The 26215-nt window shown below is 41.8% G+C and overlaps 2 protein-coding genes across 4 annotated transcripts in view; both read left to right on the plus strand.

Annotated features, from left to right (window-relative positions):
* The window catches only part of LOC145394557 (cytosol aminopeptidase-like), a 102152-nt gene that overhangs the window by 52381 nt on the left and 23556 nt on the right, over positions 1-26215 (plus strand). For all 3 annotated transcript variants that reach the window (XR_013896434.1, XM_080268396.1, XM_080268395.1), the window contains exons 3-4: positions 22717-22877; positions 25895-26066. Coding sequence is in view for 2 of the 3 variants with exons in the window: in XM_080268396.1 (XP_080124522.1) it covers positions 22717-22877; positions 25895-26066 (333 nt within the window). In the remaining variant the exon portion in view is untranslated. The remainder of the gene's footprint in view (positions 1-22716; positions 22878-25894; positions 26067-26215) is intronic.
* LOC145394556 (E3 ubiquitin-protein ligase COP1-like) lies at positions 4801-6786 on the plus strand. Its single transcript, XM_080268394.1, has one exon. It carries the CDS (start codon positions 4815-4817, stop codon positions 6765-6767), a length of 1953 nt encoding a protein of 650 aa, XP_080124520.1. The 5' UTR covers positions 4801-4814; the 3' UTR covers positions 6768-6786.

Consider the following 26215-nt stretch of genomic DNA (forward strand, 5'->3'; position numbering starts at 1 on the left):
CACACACACACACACACACACAGTAGGCTGAAAAACACATCCCATTACTTTACATGTTAAATATACCCCGATATACAACACCCCGCCTAATGATGGGTTTTTACCTAACCAATTGCATCGTTAAACTGTGGTATACCTGTATAGGGATGCATGTTTGAGCCATGGGTTTCCCCCCCCACCCAAGTCCTAAACCCACCCAGATTAGTCCAAAAACAAGTTTAAAGCCAATCTAAATGGCCTAACAGCTGTAAAAGAAGTTAACCTAAGCCTAAATCCTGTAAATGACCCACTGAAACCAACATGTAAAATCTGAAAATCGTCAAATATAAGTGGCAAAATCAAGCTTAGTAAATTGTACCCCAAAATTATAATGTTCACCCCACCTACTGCTAAAACTCATTAATCTAAGTCTTAAAACAGTTTATAAATCAACCTAAACACATAATTTTAGTCTAAAATATCATCAGAATCTGTAAAAAAAAGAATCAGACCCCATCATTAAACTGGGGTTTGGCCATCATTAGGCAGGGTATGGGAGTACTGTATATCTATCCCCATCATTACGCCGGGGTGTCACATCTAGAGGTATTGTATATTGAGGTATACCTGTATACTCTATATATTTATATATATTCTGAGGGTCTCTGACTTACAATGAGGTTACATTCCAATAAACCCATCGCAAGTGGAAAATATCGTAAGTCAAAAATGCATTTAGTACACCTAACCAACCGAACATCGCAGGCTAGCCAAGCCTGCCTTAAATGTGCTTATTAAATACCAGTATTTGTACTGGCAAATATTTCTTGTCCACAATTACGCAATGCAAATCTTCCTGATATGCTTCGGCACCTTCATTGTCGGCACTTGCTGCATCACCTCTGGCCTTCACATTATGAAAATTATGACGCCTTTTGAAGCGCTGGAACCACCGATGACTTGCTGTAAACTGCTGCATATATGTAGGATCATCAGCATGCTCTTTTAATAATTCAGTCTTCATGCCATAGCCTGGATTGTCAGTAGGTTAAGCAGTATGCATTTCTGTATCTGGTCATCCATCCACATGACAAGCAATTTCTTCATCTTATCAGGCGGCCTGGCTCTTTTTTTCCTGATGACAGTGGATTTCATCGACACTGAAGACCTTGCATCACTTATTTGCTTCTTATGTTTGTATGATGGTCTAGATTGTCGATTGTGAAGGCCCATGTTCATGTGCGATGGCCATTATGGGCTTGCTGCCTTCATGCTGGGCAGTTATCTTGAGTTTCATGTCGAGAGTAATTGCCTTCCTCTTCTTACCAGTAGCAGGAGAGACAGATGGGCAGTTTGTAGACATGATGGTTGCACAAAACACACCGTAGACACGGGGGGGGGGGGTATCCAAAAAAATGCTGGCAACACAGAACACTGTAGAGTATCTGTTGTATACATCAGTGACTGTGTGGCAGACTGGGATGTGTGGCTCACTGCCGCTGCCCAGCATCACGAGAGAGTATCATACTGCATATCACTAGTCCGGGAAAAGATCAAAATTCAGAATTCAAATTACAGTTTCTAAGAAATTTGCATTGCTATTGCATCATTGTATAGCTGAAAAATTGTAAGTTGGACCATCATAACTTGAAGACCGTTTGTACAGTACAATCCCATTTAACCGGGTGGCTTGGGGAATTTACCTTCCCGGTTACAGATTTTTCCCGTATTTCTGATTTTCAAGTCAAATCTATACAAAGGCTATCACAGCAGTAAATACAGTTCAGGTACTCACCAGTCACATTAGGGGTTACACTAAGAGATTCCGCCTGAAAAACTGCCTTGTAAACACACACCATGGTCATAACGGACGTGCGTGCAATGTCTAGCAATTTGCAGTACTGCAAATTGCACCAGTCCATTGTTTACCGAATTACTGTATTCATAACATGTACTGTACTCATAAAAATTTCGAAAAATAAAATAAAGAAATAAAAGCTTGAACATTTATTAGTGAACTGATGATGTGTTAAGACTGCACTGTAGAATTATCACGACACCTGTGCCCCCACGTGAGTTTGTTTACGTTTCCGACTGTTCTTCTTCTTCCCCACCTGACCTCCATCACTCCACCCCTCACCCGCCACTCAGCTGTTTTGCAGAAAATAAAATAAATGATGTACGTATGAAATGCAGGCATATTATTTATTTATTTTTCTTCCAACAAAGTAAACTTTCATTCCTATTAACATTTATATTCACCCATTAGTGTTTTATAATGTTCGCCTTTTTCAAGTCTGTTGCATATGTCCAGCTTCTGTTTCAAGGTAAGCACGATACGCTTACGTTTAGTTTGCACTTTAGGCATTTTGGAGTGTACAAATTACCGTCTATCAGAGGAACACAATAGCAAGAGAGCTTGTTTACTGTCTGGTGGCAAAACGCAGACTGGTGATTTTTGGAGGGTGTGGAGGATGACTGAATTCAAGTAGGGGAAAGAGGGGGAGAGGAGGGGTGGTTAAGAGGATTTGCTAGGGATTTACATTAGCCGGAAATGCCTTCACCTCGCTTTGTCTGACTTCACCCAGCCTCGCGTGACACGATCAAACAGCGGTTTGGCGGTCCATTCAAATTGGCGCACAATTATAACTTACTGACATTTTTACCAGCCCTTGAATTTTCCCGTTGTTCTGAGTATTCCGTTTGTCTGGATACCGGATAGCTGGGATTGTACTGTATATACAGTAATCGCTCCAAGTTCCAATGTAATAGAGCCAAAGGCATGTCCGTGACTTGGGGAAAAATGCCCCTGGACAGGTACTGTACTTATAGACCCCAACCCAACCTAACTTTGAAAGCCACCTAAGTAACTCCCTGCCGGACATGCACAGCACCTATTTAAGACCCTATGCACACAAATCAGGGATAGAAACCATGAAGTAAATGAAAAGGGACCAGAGAATGAGAAATTAGAAGTGAGTATGGAAAATACTTAGCAGTGTACAGGGTACTTACAACATGTCCGTGGCTGTCTTGAAGATTAACGTGCCTTCTTTATGACTCTGACAGTGGTGAAGGTGCTTGAAGCACGTACAGTAATCCAGTGTTGCGCTGCACTTAATCCTTTGCACTGTGAATTATAATTGTTTAACACTGCACATTCTGTTCTTAGTTGCACCACGCCAGTGTTGCACTCTGCATTTAATCCTTTGCACTCTGAATTCTGATTTCTTAACACTGCACAACACTGTAAATTTCCATGTGTCTGGTGGTGAGGTATTGCAGTTTATTCACTGTCCACCACAAAAACAAGCATATGGGCAGCCATGGCGATGAGCGTGCAATCACGACGGTAGGTGGGCTGGAACTGGGGAGGAGGCAGGGGCAATCTAGCGGACGTTGCTGGAACTAAGCACCAAAACACAGCTGTTCATCACCGCATGGCAAATTTAGAGTAGGGAGGAACACATATGGGCTCCCCCCCCCCCCCCCAGATCCCAAGCCCAAAATGTCCGGAACTTGAGACGTCCTGGTCTTAGGGATCCGGGTCTTAAAGGGATTATTGTATCACTCATTTCCTCACCTTCAGAAACTCATTATCATTTTTCTTTGTTTCGTCTTTTGTCTGATTGCTTAAGTGACCTGAAAATTGAATTTATTAATTTTGTGTCTAGACAGTTATCTGCTAAGGTCTTTGCTTTTCATTATCACCCATTACCTCACTCTCAGGAACCCTTCTTGTTTCTTTTGTGTTCAGTCTTTTGTCTGATTGCTGTAAGTGACCTGAAAGATGAATTCGGTTATCTGACAAGACAATTATTGGCTTTTTGTATGGTATATAGTATGATCCAATACAGGCATACCCCGGTTTAATGATGCAATTGGTTATGTAAAAACTCATCTTTAGGCGGGGTATTGCATCTCGGGGTAGATTTAACTTGTAAAGCATAGGGATGCATTTTTGAGCCTTGGGTTTCCCTCCCAACCAAGTCCTAAACCCACCCAAAATGAGTCCAAAAAGATTTCTAGCTAACCTAAACCTCCAAATAGCTTTAAAACAAGCTAAACTAAGCCTAAAAGCAGTTTGTAACTCACTTAAACCCAAAAATAAAGTATGAAACCATCAAAAAAAGTATGGAAAAAATCCAACTTAGTAAACTGTACTCCCAAATGACAGTGTTCATCCTACCTTTGACTAAAACACATTAATCTGAGTTTAAAAATAGTTTATAAATCAACCTAAACAAAATATAAGTAAAAAATGCCATCAAAATCAGTTTAAAAAAACAAAACCCAACATTATACAGGGGTTTGGCCATCATTCAGCAGGGTAGGGTGGTATTTCTACCCCCATTGATATGCCGGGGTATCGCATATAGGGGTATTGTATCTCGGGGTCTGCCTGTATCTTATTTTTATGTCTTTATTACTATGAAGGATGTGATAAAGCTTATGGTAATCAGTCAGTCAGGCACTACTATGCTTCCTCATAATATAGCTGTTATTTTCTATGGACTGGAAGCTAAACCAAGTAGCTTGTGTTAATGATAGGCAATATCTTTCAGGTCACTGCAGTAGTGTGCGTGTTGGAGTGAGGAGAGTGAGACGAAAAGAGCGAGACAAAGGAAAGTGAGGCGAGAAGTGAGAGGAGAGAGACGTAAAGCAAGAGGAGAGTGAGACAGTGAGAGGAGAGAAACACATGAATTGAGACAAATGAGAAGAGTAAGAAACATGAAGCAAGAGGAGAAAGATAGATGTTAAGCAAGAGGAAACAGAAATGTGGAGTGAGGCTAGTGAGATAATAAGAAAGTGATATGTGAGGTTCAGGCATCAGTATGGCTAACAGTGAGACTCGGCTGGAGGGTGGTGGTGGTGGGGGTCGAATGGGGAGTCGCAGTGTCAAACGAGCAAACGTTTTTGTTTTGAATGGTCTGGATGGAACATTAGAGGAGAAGAACTCAGATTTTTTGTGCCCAGTGTGCCTGGATCTTATCACTGAGGCATACATGACAAAGTGCGGACACACCTTTTGCCGATCCTGCTTGGTTACGAGCATCCAGGCTAACAGTCGATGTCCTAAGTGTAATTTCAGTGTGGACTCGACAGATTCTATTTACCCAAATCACACAGTGAATCAGCAGGTCTTGAAACAGCGTCGTTTGGGGGACCTCCAGGCTGCATTGACCAAGAGAAAGAAAACTGCTGCCTTTAGTGAACTCAGAAACTATCTAAGTTTTGAAGGGTCATGTTTAGGTATTAGTGATATAAATCATATCATAACCATACTACAGGAAAAGAAGGAGCAGTTAGAGGCCCAGTCAGTGCAGAATAAGTATGAACTAATGAAGGACTTCCTCAGCGAACTCTTGAAGCAGAAAGAGGAACAGCTGGCCTCAATCAGTCGTGAGGTGAAACTAATAAAGCATGACCTGTCTTGTGTGGAGAACAGCCTGGAGAATATGGAGCCCTATCGAAGCCTTTCTAGCTGTGTGCCACAGGAAAACAGCGTCCCTAACTCCAGTGGGGTGTTCCTAACAGAGATTCTGGATGGGGAATGTCCTGGAGTTTCCCATGCACAAGAGCCATCAAGCCCTGTGGAGGAGGGGTTCAATGTACCTCTGTTTAGCCGCGCTTGCCCAGAGAGCTCAACTGTGCAGGCCAAACGCAAACGAATGCACCTTCACTTTAATGAACTGGTGGAACGATACCTTAGCATGAGAGTACCAGGACTTAGTGAGGCAGGACTGGAAAATGAGGATGGTGGGCTTCATCAGTTTGGTGAGTGCATCTCCAAGTTTACACAATACAGTGCCATGCGGCCCCTTGCCACCATCAACTATAACTGTGACCTCATCCAGCAGTCTAGTAATATTGCTTCCAGTATTGAGTTTGACAAGGATAGTGAGTACTTTGCGGTGGCTGGCCTGACGAAGAAAATCCGCATATTTGACTACGGTACGGTGATCCGAGACACAGTTGATCTGCACTACCCCTGCTCAGAGATGATCTGCTCTTCCAAGATCAGCTGTGTTAGCTGGAGTAACTACATGAAGAACCTACTAGCGAGCAGTGACTATGATGGTACTGTCACTGTCTGGGATGCCTTCACTACTCAGCGCCTTCATACTTTCCAAGAACATGAGAAAAGGTGTTGGAATGTAGACTTTAACAAAATGGACACCAAGTTGATTGCATCTGGCAGTGATGATCATAAAGTTAAACTATGGTCCCTTGACAGTGAACGCTCCATAACATCGCTGGAGGCCAAGGCTAATGTGTGTTGTGTGCAGTTCAACCCAGCTAGCCGTTACCACCTGGCATTTGGCTCAGCAGATCACTGTGTTCATTATTATGACCTGCGCAACATGAAGGAGGAAGTTCGGGTCTTTCGTGGGCACCGTAAAGCCGTTTCATATGTCAAATTTGTGTCTAGTGAGGACATTGTTTCAGCATCCACAGACAGTTTGCTAAAGATATGGAATGTGAACAAGTCCCATTGTGTGCGTTCCCTACAAGGGCATATTAATGAAAAGAACTTTGTAGGGCTGGCGACAGATGGTGAATATGTTGCTTGTGGGTCAGAGAATAATTCCCTCTATGTGTACTACAAGGGCATGTCTCGGACTCTGTTTAGCCTCAAGTTTGACCAGAAAAAGCTTGTGTTAGACCAGGACCAGAGGGAAGAAGAACCTTCGGAGTTTGTATCAGCGGTCTGTTGGCGTCGTGGTTCCAATATTATTGCTGCTGGTAACAGCAAGGGTATCATCAAGATATTACAAATGGTTTAATATTGTTACTTTAAAAGCTTTTGCTGCTGTCAGGGGATTTCATTGAGATCAAACCTCCTTTTACTTTTAAAAATGTCATTTTAGTACTTTAGAAAAATGTCTCCTTAGCTAAACAAAAGTCTGTCAACAGCACAGGCCATTAGATCCTGTAGATGGTTCATAACATCTTCCTTTTTTTTTTTTTTTTTCTTGCTGATATCATTGGAGTGAAGTGGATAATGTCTTCTATTCCATGATTGATGTGTCCTTTATTCTTGCTCATCATCAGGCAGTTTTATATATATAGTAGTTCTGTTTATCCGTTCTGGTGTACCAAATCTACCTGTGGTTGGGGAAAAAGAGGCAAGATGGTTATGACAGTTTTCAAATGCTACTCCTTACCCAGCCCTAGGGTGGGAAAGGAAGTCCAGATGATGATGATGATCAGATGCCAACCTACCAGTGTTTTATTGTACTGGAGTTTTATATAGCATTTAATATGATAGCTGTCTTATTGTTATTTTGATATTTAATTTGTGTTTTGTGTTCAGTATGCCATTTGTTTAATATCTACCCCTGAAATGGTGGCAAGAGATGGATGCTTTACATGTGATGGCACTGATATGGCCAGACAGCTCAACTGCCTATCCCCTAAAAGGAGGATGGTGGACTGGTGGAGAAGGACAGTTTAAGCCTGCTGTCCATTGGATGGGCTCATTTTAGATGAGCCTGGGACTACAACTGCTGCTAGTATTACCTAGAGGTAGGAAAAAAAAAAAAAATCTGATTGCTGCTGTTACCGATATCCTATTGTTGTTCGATATATGTATATATATATATATATATATATATATATATATATATATATATATATGTATGTATGTAACACATATACAGTATATACATATATATGTAATATATATCTCATTATCTCATTAGCCATTTGAGTGTCCATTGCAGGACTGGCCTATCCCCAACTGAAGTGGGGATGATACAGCCAATGTATCTCTACCAAGTGGCTTAGGCTGTCTGATAGAGATTGTATGGAGGATGAGAAGTGCTTGTAAGTGTAATTGTAGTGTTGGAGTGGCTTTGGATGTGTGTGTAGTCTGTGAATCGGCCCACGAAAGCCGACTGGGTGCAAGCATACTTTATAGTATGCGACACTGGTTCAACCACAGCACCCCTGATGTCCGCCAATGCAGTACGTGGCCAGAAGAACGCTTCCAAAGTTTATTACCCTGGCGCGGCGCGAACCCTTGTCCGTCAGTGTACGAAAACGCACACTTTACCACTGTACCACAGAGGCTCCTACATATATATATATTGTATATATATATAATATATACAGTAATCCCTCCAATATCCGATGTAATAGAGCCATAGGCAGGTCCGGATAGTGGTCCTGTTCGGATATTGGGCCCCAGCTTATGGACTTGTACTTATGGACCCTAACTCAGAGAAACACCTATACAACTCCCTCTGGACATGCATTGCACCTATTTAAGACCCAAATCACACCAATAAGGGACATAAAAGACTGAAATAAATGCAAAAGAACCATAAAATGAGGTTTTAGAGGTGAGTTTATACAATATTAAACATTCAGGGTACTTACAAGTCCCTGGCTCCTGGACTGGTTTGAACCGCCAGTTTGCAGTCCACAGTTAATCCTCTGCACTCTAAATTCTAATTTCTTAACACTGCACAACACTGTAAATTCCTGTGTGTTCTAGTGGCGATGTATTGCAGTTTATTCACTGTTTATTCACAAAAAACAAGCACCTGTGGCTTGCACTGGTATGAGCATCTGCTCTCGATTGGAGTTAGACTGTGACTGTTGATGATGGCGGGGTAACAGAGTTGCCAGATCGCAACAGCCACATTACCAATCTCCTCAACTTTGATTACCAAATTTAACTTTTCATTACCAAATTCGTAAAGCTAGCATTTATTCTTCACTAATTATATATAAAAGTGGAAATACATGTAATCACTCTCCTTATAATTAACACCATGTTGATTATTTTCACGCTATGTAGGATAGCAGATTAATCAGAGAGAGCAAACAATCCACCATCTCCATCCTGTGTATACTCATACATGTGAAAAATCCATTTGGTAATGCATTATTCCGATTCATTACCAAATGAATTTTTCATTACCAAATTGGCCCACACTTGGTAATGAAAAATACCAAATGGCAACCCTGACAGGGGAGGGGGGAGGGAGGGAGTAAGGAAGGGTGAAGGGACCATGGTGTAACAGCTGTTCGGCGCCAGGCGGCAGTTTCAAATTACGGGTGGGAAAAAAGTCAGATTTTTTTCAAATTTTTTGCGGTTTTTGGCCCATTTTGGAATATTGGATCCCAGGACGATTATGTCCGATTAGTGGGGATGTTCGGATATTGGGCGCTTGGATATTAGAGGGATTACATATATATATACTGTATATATATATATTTTAGATCAGTTACTTAGTGTTTGCCTCTTAAATGGTGCTGGAGAAGCTGTATTTCACCATCCTCGTTTTAGGGGGTAGGGAAGGAGTTAAGGGACGTCATCGAATGATGATGATGATGAACCCCAGTCTGTCTGGCAAAGCATACCTGTCAGCCTCAGGGAAGCAGATACCCCAGCAAGGTTATCCAGCAAATGGATGTTCTCTTGCAACTGACAGTGGGAAATAGTGTGGAGGTTTGGTTCTTGGATGGATGCTGCATTTGTGTGTCTCCAACCAGTTAGTGGGCACCATAGTAGGCTCCACTTCACCCTGTAATTTGGTTTTATGGTTACCACCCAGAATTGTAAATGGTTTCCTTGGTTTAGGAAACCACTAGACGTATCACTTCGTGTAGATCCACCTGAAGTGGAAAAAAGTGTAATAAAAAGTACTAAGGATGGGAGAAATAGGAAGAGAAGAGGGCAGACAGAAAATGAATGATAAATGTGAAGGAAGAAGTAAGCAGCACTACATCAAGCGAGGGCAAAAGTGTAATAAAAAGTACTAAGGATGGGAGAAATAGGAAGAGAAGAGGGCAGACAGAAAATGAATGATAAATGTGAAGGAAGAAGTAAGCAGCACTACATCAAGCGAGGGCAACACTGCATGGAGTGAGGAGACGATGGTTGCCAAAACAGGGCAGTGGAGCCAGTCATATATACCAGTACCACCACAAGAAGCTCTCTCTCCAACACCACAGTACGTTTTATGTAACATAAATGGCAATAATGTTCTCTTAAAAAGAAAAAGCCATCATCTCCCTTTGGGGGATAGTGAAGAGGATGAGGGATATTTGTACAGCCAGGCAGTGATGCCAGGTGGAACTATGCCATCACATGGATGTATCCCATTCCAGCATCTCAGAGGGATTTATGAAACTAAGTAAGAAATAAAGTTGCTAACAAAAAGCCAAACTTCACTCTGTTTGTGTATTTTTTTATTTTATTTTTTTTCATTACTTTAGATATAATGACTGGTGTGAGCCCCTTGGACTGCAGACAGAATCGCCTTTCTCCTGCAGTTCATCCTTCTTTATGGGGTTAGGGAGGGAGATGAGAGATGTTTGTATAGCAAGGCAGTTTCACTGGTTGGTTGTGCATACCACGACATGAAGGCATCCCACTCCAGACTAGGATGGGAATAATATTCCTTTCAGAAATCCGGACTTTAAATATGTAACATATATATATACTGTATATATATATATATATATATATATATATATATATATATATATATATATATATAATATTACTGTGTGTGTTTGTACGATATATATAAATTTTTAAATTTATAATCTGTGTAGATTACCTACCAGTACTATTTTATTAACTAATATAAAATATGAATATTGGTATGATTTATTATTGCTGTAGCCCCAGTTTCATCAACTGTGAACTTAGTGAACTGCTGGCTGAAACTGCCCTTCAACGGATTACCAGTAACCATGTCGTGGGACTGCCCAGTTTTTATACAAAGGTCCCTCCTCTTTTTTGCTTTCTGTAATCAAGTGAACTTCCATTTGTTTCATATATGACTTTTTTTGTTAAAGTTGTAGTTTAGCAAACCCCTTTTTCATTAATTTAAATGTATTGTAACCACTGATATGGTTTAGCATTGGATACGAACCTAAGGGACTGCAGGCTGAACCTTCTGTCTTCCAGTCCACCATCTTGTTTTGGTGAAGTAAGGTGGGAGTTGAGGGACTGTACTGTAATATAACTGGGTGATGGAGCTGCCTGGTTGTATTAGTGCCATAACATGAAGGAATCCCTCTTTGGCCTTAAGTTTTTGTAATATTGAAGAAAGTAATGTTCCTCTTAAACAGCTGAATTCCACTTCTTGTTTTATAATAATATATGTATATAGCTATATGGGGAGTTTATCAACTCAAAACTAGCCAGCTGCTTTTTTTTTTTTTTTTTTTTTTTTTTTTTTTTTAGTGATCTGAATGTAACTATTGGTATGGTTTATTATAATTGCGTGTTTTGTTGATAAAAGCTCAGGATCATATTTTTAGCTATTGTTTTTGTTATCCCTAGAGCAGTGGTACTTACAATTTATGTAGTGTTTGCATCCCATCTGTTTGCAGAATATAGTTTCAGTATTCTCACACCCCTTGTCAGACCTCAGTGTTATATACTTTGCATGCATGTGTGCACATGTGCACACACACATGCACATGCATATGCACATGAATTTTTTTTTAATGGTATATTTACATTACAGCCAGGATGGCACAGTGACACAGTATCATCCCACAGTTGGGCACACCGTTGTTTTATGATAAGGTTATCATCATCATCATCATCATCCAGTCCTACATTGCCCCATGAGGAGTGTAGGAGCCCAGGGCTAGGCAGTTGGTCCCGACATTTAAGATGAGAGTGACCAGCCTCACTCATCCCGGAGTGGCATTACATGAGCAGTCAGCCCCAACCACCCCTTGGATATAAACCTTCACCGGCTCAATCCAATTGGAGCGCAATAATTACCCACTAAACCACCAGGTGCCAAAATTTGGTTATATGGTTACCACCCTGCGTAGTAAATGTTTTCCTGGTGCACAGGAAACCATTTGGCTTGTCACCCAGTGTAGAGTCACCCACAGGCTGAAGGAAGTGGAAAGAATGAAGGAAAGAAAGACAGAAGAGGGAGTGTAAAGTCACCCGTAGGCAGAAGGACGAGGAAAGAATGAAGGAAAGAAAGACAGAAGAGTATGGAAGGAAAGAAGGATGGAGAGGAAAGGGCAGACACCTGAGATCAGCACTACATAGAGTGAGTGGATGGTGAGTGCCCCCACCTACCATAATGATAAGTTTCTTTAAGTTTGAAAAATATCCATGGCATTGTAATAATTCATCGTACAGTATGTGATATCAGTGTCATGGATTCAGTTGGGATACGTTTTTGGGTAAGGGTTGCTCACCCAACAAGATCAAAAAACAAATCTGCAGTTTACTCTAACTGGTGGTTATTTCACTTCACAGCACTTCACCTGTTGCTCACCACCAAAAATGAATAAAATTGTTTTTCAACCTCACCTAAATTGCTAGTTGCTTCACTTCATTGCATTTAACTTGCTGCTTGAACTCCTGCACCACACTACGGCATCATCCCTGACATAACAAATGTTATAGTGACTGAGTTCGAAGGCCATTTTAGAATAACTGTAAGCTGTTTATGATTGTATAAGGAAAAGTACCGGTGCACGTTGACCAGCAAAGCTTTGCACAGACTCATAATTATCATATAGGCTAAAATGCGATCATATATTGAAAAAAGGTTCTAACCATTTAGTCATTGTATAAGCAATTGATTGCATATACTGTATACTGGTTCATTGTAAAACGATGGGCTGTTATACTTCAATAGACAAAATTTACAACCAGTCATTGAGACACATTCAGTGGCTAAGAATTTTCATTTTACAGGTATGTAATAGCTTACTAGTGCATTTTGCACCCCCCAAAATAACAGGTTCCACCCTCAAGGGGTACACACATCCCAGGTTAAACACTGCTGCCCTAGATGCTTTTTACAGCATTGGATAGACTTCAAATTGGAGCCTTCATTAACCTCTTCATTACTAGAGGTCTGTCCTTAGTTCAATAAAATGTTTATAGCAAAAATAAATTTAAAAGTATGTCATGAAGTTGAAAGGGTTATATTTAATCATACAGGACAGCATAATTTATTGGTATTTAACAAATTAAATTAACATGATCTAACAATGATGAAATCCACTATTTTTTTTTTTCCTTTTGTATTAAACACTTTGTACATTACTCTCAAATTTATAGTCATCGTCATTGTTGTTGTCAGTCATCATCATCATCATCATCATTAGTCAGTCAATCAGTCATCATCGTTGTCGTCGTCTTCATCATTATTCATAATCATCATCATCATCATCATCGTCAGTGAATGAATGAATGAATCACAGTCATTCATCATCATCATCATCATCAGCCTTCATCGTCATTAATCATCATCAGTCATCATCCAGACCTCTCTTCCTCATCTAAAGGGTGGAGGGAGGTAGGGTCCAGAAAGCAAGAAAAAACCTGATATGCTTTGGAAGGAGAACTATCAAAAGTCAGCCCACTTGAATAAGCCATACTCTCACTCACTCACCATAAAAAATCCTGACTCCCTTGAGAAACTGAAAATGATCCCATTATTACCAACTTTTTTCAAGAACAAAGTTTCATAAGTCATTATTCTCATAATTCTAAACTTCATTATCAAGAGGATGACAACATTTCTTAGTTGCATTAAGCGATTCATGCATCCATCCATCCATCCAGCTATTTTTGCCCTGCCAGGCGCTTTGGTCAAGTTACTAGGCTACACACTTCTAACATTTAAGGCAAGGGTGACCAGCCTCACTCATCCTTGCGTGGCATCATGTAAGCAGCAAACTCCAACCACGCTTGAGACTAAACCTTTAATGGCAACATTGGTTGGAGCTCCTTAACTCACCAAACTGTCTGGCATCATTTGGTTATATTGTTACCACCCAGTGTAGTAAATGGTGGGTATGGTAGCATTTTTACATGATTGAAATAAAGGGGAAGGTTGAGTTGTGCATAAGCTGCATCCTATGCCAGCCTGAGAGCTCTACCACCATAGTACCATAGACAACGAGACTGAAGATATCCTGTGTGGATTGCATGAAACTTCATACTAAGCAGATTAGAGTTATGGTGGGCAGAACAACACTGTAGTCCAGTCACTCAGTGAGTAATTGGTTTTATTATTACAATTTTCTTTTCATAATTCATGCTGATACTGAGGCCCTACATTCACCTTGATGTGCATCCTGGACTGCAGGTTGAAGTTGACTTTTTCACTTAGTCCACCATCCTTTTCTCAGGGAATAAGGTGGGAGTTGAGGGGCATTTGTATAATTGAACAGTTGATCTGCCAATTTCATATAATTGCCACTATGTAAAGACATCCTTCTCATTTATCTCCCATGACTGTACCTGAAATAAGAGGATTAAAAAAAATAACTAATAGGTAACATCAGCCAAAAACAAAGCAACATAGAACACCTTGAATCCCACGCAGTCCTTTTTAAATTTTTGTTGCCACCAGACAATGTTTTGGTCTTGGACATGGACTGTTATATGGAAGGGTAAATTGTTTTTGCCATATCTCCAAGTTCATCTAAATGTGAGCTCAGTGGACTGAAGGCTGAAGTAGCTTCTGCAGCCCACCATCCTTCTCTTGAAGGATAGGGAGAGAGAGCAGAGACATTTGTATGACCATGCAGTGGAGCCGCCTGGTTATGTTGGTGCCGTCACATGAAGGTGTCCTTCCAATACCACATGTAATTGCATGAAGATCTTAAAAATAAAATACATTATCACAGTGAAGGGTTAGAGAATAACTACTATTGTTTTTCATACAGGGTGGTGTCCTTATATAACATTACTCTTCCACTCCACCAGGCAATTCTCATGTGTTACAGGGATGGCTCATTGAACACTATCCATGTCACCTCTGCATCATATTATTTCCTACTCCCACTGATGCACCCACACTCTCACCAGTACACTCTTGTCATCCCATCTCCCATAAAATGCCATCAAGGGAAGGCGGTGGCTCGGTACAGAGGTAGCCTGCAGTCTTATTGGACCCAAGTTCAAATCTCTGCTGGGGAAGGGAATAGTTTATGGATCTGAATTTCATAAAAGCAGACTTTACCAATCTATCAGAAGACCCACTGAATGTAAAAATAACCCCGCTAATGCCAATACACCAGTCCTGTATGAGACAGCTCTAGCACGTATTCAATATGGACGGTGGGTGTTGGCGCTGAAGTGGAGGTATGTAGAGATGTATGGTATGTAGGAGGACTACTTGGCCTTGGGAACAGGCTGTGAAGCCTATGCCCAAAGTCACACATTAAAAAAAAGAAAAAAAAAAAAAAAAAAAAAAAAATCCAGTGGAGTGCTATTTACGGACCACCCTGTACAATTAGTTTGGCCTCACTGTGTGATGGGATTATGTCAAATGACAACCCATTGCATAGCAATTTGACATATAGTGTGGCAGTAATAACAAGGGTTCAATGGGGATATGCTTTCAGTCAAGGGCCACCCATACAAAAAAGTCTAAAAACTGTATGGCAGGCATTAGGTCTTAGGTAGAAACTAACTACAGTACAGTACAGTAATCTGCAGTACAGGGCTTGTGATGGAGAACAACCAGGAGAGCAGAGGTCAGCCAGTGATGAATTTATTGAGATTCTGCATTCATGTTTGTTCATTAATCTGGGAATTATGTCAGTGAACTGTAGCTGTGTAGAGACCATCCTGCATTCCTGTAGGAGTATTGGCTGTCATTTATTGTAGGTATTAGTAGGTGAGGGCACTAACCGTCCACTCACTCAATGTAGTGCTGGTCTTGGGTGACTGTCCCTTCCTCTCATCCTTCCTTCTTTCCTTCCTTCCTCTTCTGTCTTTCCTCAATTTTTTCCTCTTCCTTCTGTCTGCAGGTGACTTGACACTGAATGACAAGCCAAATGGTTTCCTGTACACCAGGAAATCATTTACTACGTGGGTGGTAACCATCATCATCATCATCATCATCATGATTATCCGGACCTCCTTTCCCACCACAGGGCAGGATGAGGAATAGTAATGTCCAGACAGCCTAAGTTTGCCCAGTTCAATGGGCCATGCTTCCATTCACTTATCATTCAAGCCCACGGTGGTAATCATGTAATCAAATTATGGTGCCTGGTGGTTTAGTTGGTACTTAGGTGCTCCATTCAGATTGAACATGTGCAGGTTTATATCCAAGGGGAGGTTGGGGTTTGTTGTTCACACCTCACATAATGCCATGCAGGGATGAATGAGGCTGGTCACTCTCATCTTAATCCACACTGCACTAATTCTTATCAACCAGATTACCTTCTCTGAGTCATTGTTTTTATTTTTTTATTTTTTTAATATTATGTTAATTTTTTGTCATCAGATCAAGTGTATCTGAGCTTAAGCTTCTCATCACCCTCGTCTTTTTGTAATTTATGCCTCATGGGTGTGTGTGAGTGCAGTGATAAGTCACTAGCACCATGGGAGGCAGACAGGCGTGAATCTGCCGTTGCTGGGCTACAAACGAGAACTTACTAGATATGCAGTACAGTATTTGGTAACTGGTGTGGCAGGGCTTGGGAACAGCTCTAATGGCATAGAACAGCATTTCTTAACCTGGGGTGCTAGCACTCCCAGGGGGTGCTGAAATAAATTTTAGGGGGTGCTGGAAAATGCTGCATTATATTTTTTCTTAATGGATTTGCTTAGTATTGGCATCCCTTTTTTTTTTTTTTTTTTTTTTTTTTTTTTTTTTTTTTAAGTATAAAATAAACTGTCAGGCAGTACTACACTTTACTTTAACCCTGCAGTAGTGTAGCAACTGCAGTCCCAGTAACCAGATGTAGAGGGGTGCTGGACTGAGACCTTATTACAAAGGGGATGCTGAGGTCGGAAAAGGTTAAGAAACGCTGGCATAGAAAGAGACTCAGTGTTCCCATGGGAACCACTGACGCTTTCTCTTGCTTGAAATTATAGCACGGAGACCCATTGCCTCATATGAGGTGATCATTGTGGCTAGGGGTAACCTGCATATCTGAATTACTAAACATGCAGTATTTGGCAATTGTGGTGTGGCAGGGATTGGCAACTGCTCTGATGGCGTAGAGGGAGAGTCATATTCCCATGGAAACCACTGACGTCTCCTCATGCTTGAAATTATGGCGGGGAGACCCATTGCCTCATATGAGGCGATCAGCGCACCCAGGGGTGACCTGCATATCGTCTCAGGAGATGAGCATTGCGGGGGTTAAATGTCAGGACCAACTTGCCTAGCCCGAGGCTTCTGTGTTCCTCGTGGGGCAACACAGGATTGGATGATGATGATGATTAGTCTTTGTAAATTATGTGAACAGTAATATGCAGACTACAGTGTCATTACCTTACCACTTCCTCAACAGTACACTGCTGTTTTACATAAGAACTGTATATAAGTACAGTATATATAAGATAACCAAATTAAGTGACTGAATGAAAGTTTAAATGAAGATCTAGCTTTCACAAGGAGAAAATGAAAATAAAACACAGATATAGGTCACAAAACTTAAAAAAAAAAAATCTTGGCTCCAACCACTGCAATAATGATTCTCATGATCGCACAGTGAGGCCAGCTAGAACTTTGTGTACAGGTATATGCTGATATACGATACCCCTAGTTGCGATACCTCGGCTTAACGATGGTGTTACCTCCATACCTCGTGTAACAATTGCCAAACCCCGGTTTAACGATGGGTTTAGATATTTTTTTTTTACCAATTTTGATTATATTTTAGACTTAAATATTGTGTTTAGTCGATTTATAAACTGTTTTTAGACATATTAATGTGTTTTAGTCATAGGTGGGGTGAACAGTGTCATTTTGGGGTACAGTTTTCTAAGTTTGATTTCTTCCAGACTTATATTTGACGATTTTCAGACTTTATTTTTGGGTTTAGGTAACCATAGGGATATTTACCTACTTAGTGCGACTGGTAAAGTATATGGTAGAATACTCATTGATAGGGTTAGGCATATGACAGAGGAGCTAGTTGGAGAAGAACAAGGGGGATTTAGGAAGGGAAAAGGGTGTGTAGATCAGATATTTGTTCTAAGATGTTTAGTGGAGAAGTATCTAGAGAAGGGAAGGAACGTGTATGCTGCCTTCATGGACTTGGAGAAAGCTTATGACAGAATAGATAGGCAAGGTATATGGAAAGTATTAAGAATATATGGAGTGGAGGGGAAATTGTTGAGTGCTGTGAAGAGTATGTACGAGGGAGCTAGGGCTACGGTGTGATTGGATGGTGAGCTGAGTGACTTCTTTGATCTCAATGTGGGACTGAAATGGGGTTGTGTGATGTCTCCATGGCTGTTTAATATATACATGGATGGGGTTGTAAAGGAGGTGCAGGGTAGGGCAGTGGATGTGGAGGTGGCTCTAATGAATGAGGGTGAGATTTGGAAGCTTCCAGTGTTGCTGTTTGCTGATGATACAGTACTGTTGAATGAAGATGAATGGGAGTTGCAAGGTTTGGTGAATGAATTTGGGACAGTGTGTAGGAGGAGGAATCTGAAAGTTAATTTAAACAAAAGTAAAGTTATGGTGTTGGAGAGGAATGAAGTCACAGAGTGTGCAATGAGGTTGGATGGTGAGGATATGGAGAATGTGAGTGCATTCAAGTACTTGGGTAGTGTGATGAGTAAGGATGGAACTTTGGGGGATGAAGTGCGTGAAAGGGTACAGCAAGGAAGGAAGGTTGTTGATACACTGAAAGCAGTGATGAGAAATAGGGAGGTGAGTATGGAAGTTAAGAAGTCACTGCAAGATAGTATTGTGATCCCTACCCTGACGTATGGAAGCGAGGCATGGAACTTGCAAGAGGGGAACAAGTCAAGAGTGAGAGCAGTGGAAATGAGTTACTTGAGAGGAGCATGTGGAGTGATGTGGAGGGACAGGTTTACGAATGAAGAAGTGAAGGAACGCTGTGGGGTGGATGTGGATGTGGTTGAGAAGATTAGGAGCAATACACTGAGGTGGTTTGGACATGTGAAGAGAATGGAGAATGAAAGACTGACTAAGAGGGTGTATGTAGGTGAGGTGGAGGAAGGGAGAGGGAGAGGTAGACTGAGGATGAGGTGGAGGGATGGAGTTGAGAGGTATATGAGGGAGGGGGGGGTGAGTTGGGGGGAGGGTAGTCAAATGGTGGGTGATAGAGCGACTTGGAGGCGTTTTGTCTGCGGCCACCCTTTGCGGGATTAGGGCGTCGGGCTATAGATAGATAGTTAGATAGATAAACTGCTTTTAAGCTATAGACTGCTATTAAAATGTAAACTGCTTTTAAGGTTAGTGGTAGGTGGGGGCACTTGCCATCCACTCACTCGATGTAGTGCTGCTCTTGGGTGTCTACCCTTTCGTGTCCTCCATCCTTCTTTCCTTCCATTCTCTTCTGTCTTTCTTTCCTTCATTCTTTCCTCGTCCTTCTGCCTATGGGTGACTTTGCACTTCCTCTTCTGTCTTTCTTTCCTTCATTCTTTCTTCTTACTTCTGCCTGTGGGTGACTCTGCACAGTGACAAACCAAATGGTTTCCTGTACACCAAGAAACCATTTACTATGCTGGGTGGTAACCATATAACCAAATTTTGGCACCTGGTGGTTTAGTGGTTAATTATGGCATTCCAGTCGGATTAAGCTGGTGAAGGTTTATATCCACGGGGTGGTTGGGGTGTATTGCTCACGTAATGCTGCTCAGGGATGAGTGAGGCTGGTCACTATCATCTTAAATATCAGGACCAACTTGCCTAGCCCCGGGCTTCTACGCTTCTTATGGGGCAACGTAGGATTGGATGATGGATGGATGGATTATCTTGTTATAAAGCTGTTTCGGGGTTTAGGTGAGCCAACAACTTATTTTTGGACTCTTTTGGGCGGGTTTAGGACCTGGTTGGGGGGGGGAACCCAAGGCTCAAAAACGCATCCCTATACTTTACATGTTAAATCTACCCTGATATACAATACCCTGCCTAACGATGGGTTTTTACTTAACCAATTGCATAATTAAACCGGGGTATGCCTGTACATCGTTCTAGCAATTCATCGCATAGTAAGGCCTGACTCTTTGTAAACTGGTTTAATGATTAGTGTGCCCCAGCATCATTTTGATCTACAAGAGGCAACTATTTTTCGATCATGTAATGTCATCAAGGAGAGGAATCTGGTCATCTACCCTCAGATGTGCTGGATTATGATAGCCCAGCCTTGGGTCTCTGTACCCTGAAGGGGTAAAATAACTGCATATGAAAGTTTTGTGGGTATCAGTAAATCTGATTTGGAGACATGCCCTCATGTGTGTGGCACCGGTACAACCAGATGGATCCACTGTGATTATTCAAACATTCCTCATCTCTACCCCTGTTCCCTGAAAAGATGATGATGAACTGCAGAAGGGCAGCTTTGAGCCTGCAGTTCACTGGGTTCATGTTTGAGATGAAGCTGTGGCTATAACCACTATGTTGCAGCTATCAGTGTACAGTTTCTCTGATTAAAGGCTCTGTGTAGGAAATGTTAGAGAAGTAAAGAACTTGCTGTTTTTCTAGTTGTTTTCATTATACCTATTTTATCCAACTGTTTTTGTGAATTATACATCCAGATTTCTTTTTTCCAACACTTTCCAGCAACTGTTAGGAAGTAGGAAGTAATTAGCAGGTTTTGGCACTTGGTATGCCGTTAGAAGTAACCTGAGATGGTTTGGCCATGTGGAGAGAATGGAGAATGAGGGACTGTCTAGGAGAACATGTGAGCGAAGTGCCGGGGTAGGCTGAGGATGAGATGGATTGGGAAGGGGGAGGCTGAGGATAAGATGGATGGGGTGGGGGAGGCTGGAGATAAGATGGATGGGGGGGGGGGAGGCTGGGGATAAGATGGATGGGGGAGGGGGAGGCTGAGGATAAGATTGATGGGGAAGGAGGAGCCTGAGAATGAGATGGATGAGTGAAGGGAAGGCTGAGGATGAGATGGATGGGTGAGGGGAAGGCTGAGGATGAGATGGAGGGATGGGGTGGAGAGGTATATGATTGAGGGTGGTGTAAGTTGGAGAGAGGACAGTTACATGGTGGAGGACAGGGTGACATGGAGGTGATTTGTTTGTGGCTACCTCATCTTGGATTAAGGAGTTTCACTATACATAAATAATCATCTTTTCTCTAACAGTGGGAATCCCCGGAAGGGTGGTGCTGGTGAATTAGGGAAAAGATTAGTCCATTCCCTCTTTTAATTACATTGGGCCACAGCTTGCACCCTTCCACACCTTCATATTGGATGCATCAGCTGTAACTAAAATGGCCAATCCCATTTTGATTCCTTTGGTGCATAGGGGTACACGGTTAGGCTACCATAGTCAAGAACATTTAAGAGTAGGGGACCAACTTTGAACTTAGGCCCCTGGTAGCATTTAAGTTAAAGGTAATGAAGTTTACAGATGTGAGGAAGTATAATTTTTGTAACAGAAGTATATAAGGATGGAATCTGTCACAGGAAGTAGTGGTGAATGCCAAAAATATCCATAAAGTCAAGGAAAAGGAAAAGTTTGATAAATTTTGGTTTGGAGGCGGGACAGCACGAACCTAGCTCATATCCTGTTAAAACACATATAGGGCAAATGCATGATGAAAGAACTTCCGGTCATCGCTGAGACTTGAACCATAGTGCACAGGTCACAGTACATTCTGGCCCGAGAGCTCTGCCACGATATTACCATGTGTCCCCCTGTAGTTATAATTCTAATTTGAAGTGCACTGTAGTAGGAGGAATTTAATCTGGATAGGATAGTTTGGCAGTAGTGAGAATAATACATGAAATGAGTCAGCCCTCTATGCTTTTTTCTTTGGTGTGGGAGTGCTCTGATGGTGTAGCAGTAGGAAAGGCGGGAGGATAGTCTGATGATGAAGGATAGGATGGTATGGAGACAGTAGGAAAAACTGAACCAAATTTATACATAGTAAACTCTCAATTATCCGACATAATTCAGCCAGCCTCTGTGCTGGATATTGCATAGGTACCCGATATCGGCAATCCATTTGGTGTCAAGTTGGATAATGTGTCACTATCCTTCTTGACCCTCACTCGTAAAAATTTTTCTACAATATTACCCATGAGTAAAAGATTAAATTCAAGCAGTACATGTAGTACAGTAATACAGTACATAATATAATCATAATCATATTGTACTCACTTAGTATTGGCATCAGTAGAGGGTAGATAAACACAGATATATCCTCACTGTACAGTAGTTAGAGCACTAGGGCTCAGAGTACTGAGGGGCCACAAGGTTAGTTACAGCATTACAGCAGCGAGCGAGGCATGGGAGATCACAGACTAAGTCAAAGTACTAGGGTTTTGCCACAGCGTGGGCCACGAGCAGAGCGAGCAGATATGTCCTCACTGTACGGCATCCATGGGAGAGGGTGAGACAATGATGGTAGGCTCAGTATGCTAGGTTAGCCCCTCCTACAACGCACTGTAATTGGCTAGCGCGTTGCTGGGTCTGCCCACGCTCCGATTGGGTCCCATATCTGAGCTGGATGATACACCTTACTGCTGGGAAGTGCATAGTACCACCGATTGCTTCCTATTTCTGAGCCGGATATTGCCTGATTTTGCTGGATATTGTTTTAACAGAACAGAACAAAAAGCACCAGATGTCGTGTTAGGCCAGATATTGTGATGACGGATAATTGAGAGTTTACTGTTAAATCCTTTTTTCCTTACAGTGGGAGTCCTCTGAAAGGTGGAAAATGTTGTATGTTGTTTGGTGGAGGGAAATGGTGGCAGGGCAGCCTGATAATGGAGGACAGGGTGGCTTGGAGGCAGTATTTTCTCTTCTTGCAGTGGCAGTCCTGTGAAGGGTGGAAAATGCCGTGTTTTGTTTGGTGGTGGTGGAGAGCCTGTCGTTGGAGTGGTTGGCCTGGGTGAACAGAAGCCCAAACAACAGCAGCAAGAGCTGGAGGAGAGAGACCTGGCCAGGGAAGCTGTGAGGAATGCTGTGGCAGGTGAGTGAGATTGTATCATCATAAATTTGTCACTGTTATCATTATTGTCTTTTATCATCATTATTATGGTAGTGTAGTCTCAATACCGGTAGTAAAAAAAGTATATATACTGTATATATATATATATATATATATATATATATATTTATATAGTTGGGAATGTGAAGGTGGATGGAATAGTTGGTGAGTGGGGTGTGCCTGCTGAGATAGATGAGAATGGGAGTGAGTTAGTGGACATTTGTGCTGGGAGGGGGTTGGTGATAGCCAATACCCTCTTCAGGCATAAAATGATCCACAGGTATACATGGCGAGTGATGAGAAGGGTGGGTGGTGAACTGAATGAAAGGAAGGCAATGATTGATTATGTGCGTGTGGATGAAAGGATGCGAAGATGTGTAATGGATGCAAGAGTATATAGAGGATGGGGGAGTGGATTTTCTGACCACTACTTGGTGGTGGCCAGAATTAGATTTCAAGTAAGATGGAGGAATAGAAGAAGGGAAAGACAAGAGGAAGGAGTAGTGGCAAGGAGAGTGGAAAGGTTAGAAGAGGATGAGAAAAAGGCAGAGTATAAGAGAGAAGTGGAGGAACGATTGGGCAAATATGAATTGGAGCAGATGGGAGACGTGGAAGGTGTGTGTAGGATATTTACAGAAGAAATATGTGCAGCATGTGATGTGGTGTGTGGAAGGAAGAGAAGACGGAGGGGGGTGCAAGGAACAGCGTGGTGGACTGAAGAGGTGAAACAGGCTGTGGCACAAAAGAAGAAAGCATACAATGAATGGATGAGAAATAGGGGTGTGGAAGAAGTTGAGAGGCGGAAGAGAGAGTTATATGTAGAAAGAAAGAGAGAGGTGAAAAGATTAGTAAGAGAAAGTAAGAAGAGAGTGGATGAGGAATTTGGAAGGAATTTGAGTGTAAAGTGGAGGGACTGTAAGAAAATGTTCTGGAAAGAGATGAAAAGAGTAAGACAGGGTGGAAGTGAAGTTAGCAGGGGAATGAAAGATAAAAATGGTAGATTACTAGTGGAGAAGGGAGAAAAAGTGAGTAGATGGAGAGAACACTTTAAGGAATTGTTGAACGTAGAGGATGGAAGTAATGCGAGTATAAGTGGCTGGGGAATGGCTGGGAGAAGGAGGGAAGTGAGAAGACAGGAAGAAATCAGTAGGATAGAAGTTGTGGAAGCAATGAAGAAAGTTAAATCGGGGAAAGCCCCAGGAATTGATGGAGTGTGTGGTGAAATGCTGAAGCATGGGGGAGAGATAGTAGTAGAATGGATGTGGAAGATGTGCAGATTGGCCTGGGAGGAAGGTAGAGTCCCGGAGGATTGGAAGTCAGGTATAATTATTCCCTTGTACAAAGGAAAAGGGGAAAAAGAAGTGTGTGGTAATCATAGGGTCATTTGTCTTCTTAGTATAATAGGAAAAGTGTATGGTAGGATACTTATTGACAGAGTTAGAGAAAGAACAGAGAAATTAGTTGGAGAAGAACGGGGAGGCTTTAGGAAGGGAAGAGATTGTGTAGATCAGATATTCATTCTTAGATCTTTAGTGGAAAAGTTTCTAGAGAAGGGAAAGAAGTTGTATGCGGCTTTCATGGATTTGGAGAAAGCATATGACAGGGTGGATAGACAAGGATTGTGGAAAGTGTTAAGAATATATGGAGTAGATGGGAAGTTGTTGAATGCTGTGAAGAGTATGTACGATGGTGCGAAGGCTGCAGTGCGTGTGGATGGTGAACTAAGTGAATTTTTCTCTTTGAAAGTTGGGTTGAAACAGGGATATGTCATGTCTCCATGGTTGTTCAATCTGTACATGGATGGGGTAATAAAAGAGGTACAAGGTAGGGTAGTGGATGTTGAAGTGTCCCTGGTGAGAGAGGATAGTGTTTGGAAACTCCCTGTACTGTTGTTTGCAGATGATACTGTGTTGTTGAGTGAAGACGAAGGGGAGCTGCAAGGCTTGGTGGATAAGTTTGGGAGAGTGTGTAAGAAACGGAATCTAAAGGTGAATGTAGGGAAGAGTAAAGTGATGGTCTTTGAGAGAGGTGAAGTCAGTGAATGTACAGCGAGGTTGGATGGTGAGGAATTGGAAAATGTGAGTACGTTTAAGTACTTGGATATTTTGACGAGTAAGGATGGAGGTTTGGAGGGTGAAGTGCTTGAAAGGGTACAGCAGGGAAGAAAGGTTGCTGGTTCTTTGAAAGCAGTGATAAGAAACAGGGAAGTGAGCATGGAAGTGAAAAAGTTACTACATGACAGTATTGTGATACCAACTCTAACGTATGGAGGTGAAGCTTGGACGTTGTTGGAAGGACACAAGTCAAGAATGAGAGCAGTGGAAATGAGTTATTTAAGAGGAGCCTGTGGAGTCACATGGAGATACAGGCTGACGAATGAGAATATAAAGGAGCATTGTGGTGTTGATGTGGATGTGATAGGAAGCATTATGAGGAACACACTGAGGTGGTTTGGCCATGTGGAGAGGATGGAGGGTGAAAGACTGACGAAGAGAGTGTATGTGAGTGAGGTGGAGGGGGGAAGAGGGAGGGGGAGGCCGAGGATGAGATGGAGGGATGGGGTGGAGAGGTATATGAGAGAGGGGGGTGTGAGTTGGGAGCAGGGCAGTGAAATGGCGGGGGACAGGGCGACTTGGAGGCGATTTGTTTGTGGCCACCCCAAACGGGATTGAGGCGTCTGGCAATAGATAGATAGATAGATAGATATATATATATACAGTATATATATATATATATATACTGTATATATATATATAGATAGATAGATAGATAGATAGATAGATAGAGAGAGAGATAGATAGATTGATAATGAGCTTTAGTTGTGAACTTGATATCATAGGAGATATAAGTACTGGAAGACATTTCCATGTGGTAATAGAACATTGTTCCACCTGTAAAAAAAAGTAGGGGGGCACTATTTCCCCTTTTCCCCCTTCACTACACCTGGATATCATTATTTTCTGTCTTGCATTCTGTCTTACTGTCTCACTCTCTCATAGCTGGTGTACAAGAACTAAGCAAGGCTGGGATAGAGTCAATCAGTGTGGATGGCTGTGGAGATGAGGAGGCAGCAGCAGAAGGTGCTCATTTGGCAGCTTTTAAATATCAGGACCTCAAGACAAAGAAAAAACCTATACCTGCACTTTCATGCTATGGAGCTGACAGTGAAAGGTAATATATTTATCTGTCTGTCTGTCTATCTTCGTCAAATCCTTTTTTCCCCCATCAGGAGCATAGGGGCCTGGGAGTAGGCTACCCAGCCCTGATGTTTGAGTTGAGGGTGACCAGCCTTACCTGAGTGGTATTATGTTGGCAGTAAA

The sequence above is a fragment of the Coenobita brevimanus genome, chromosome 27 (genome assembly GCF_032717465.1).
Source record: "Coenobita brevimanus isolate Jiangsu-jjx chromosome 27, ASM3271746v2, whole genome shotgun sequence".
Lineage (NCBI taxonomy): Eukaryota > Metazoa > Arthropoda > Malacostraca > Decapoda > Coenobitidae > Coenobita > Coenobita brevimanus.

Excerpts from the sequence above, each read along its gene's own strand:
- LOC145394556 (XM_080268394.1), top strand. The coding sequence starts at position 4,815 with ATGGCTAACAGTGAGACTCGGCTGGAGGGTGGTGGTGGTGGGGGTCGA.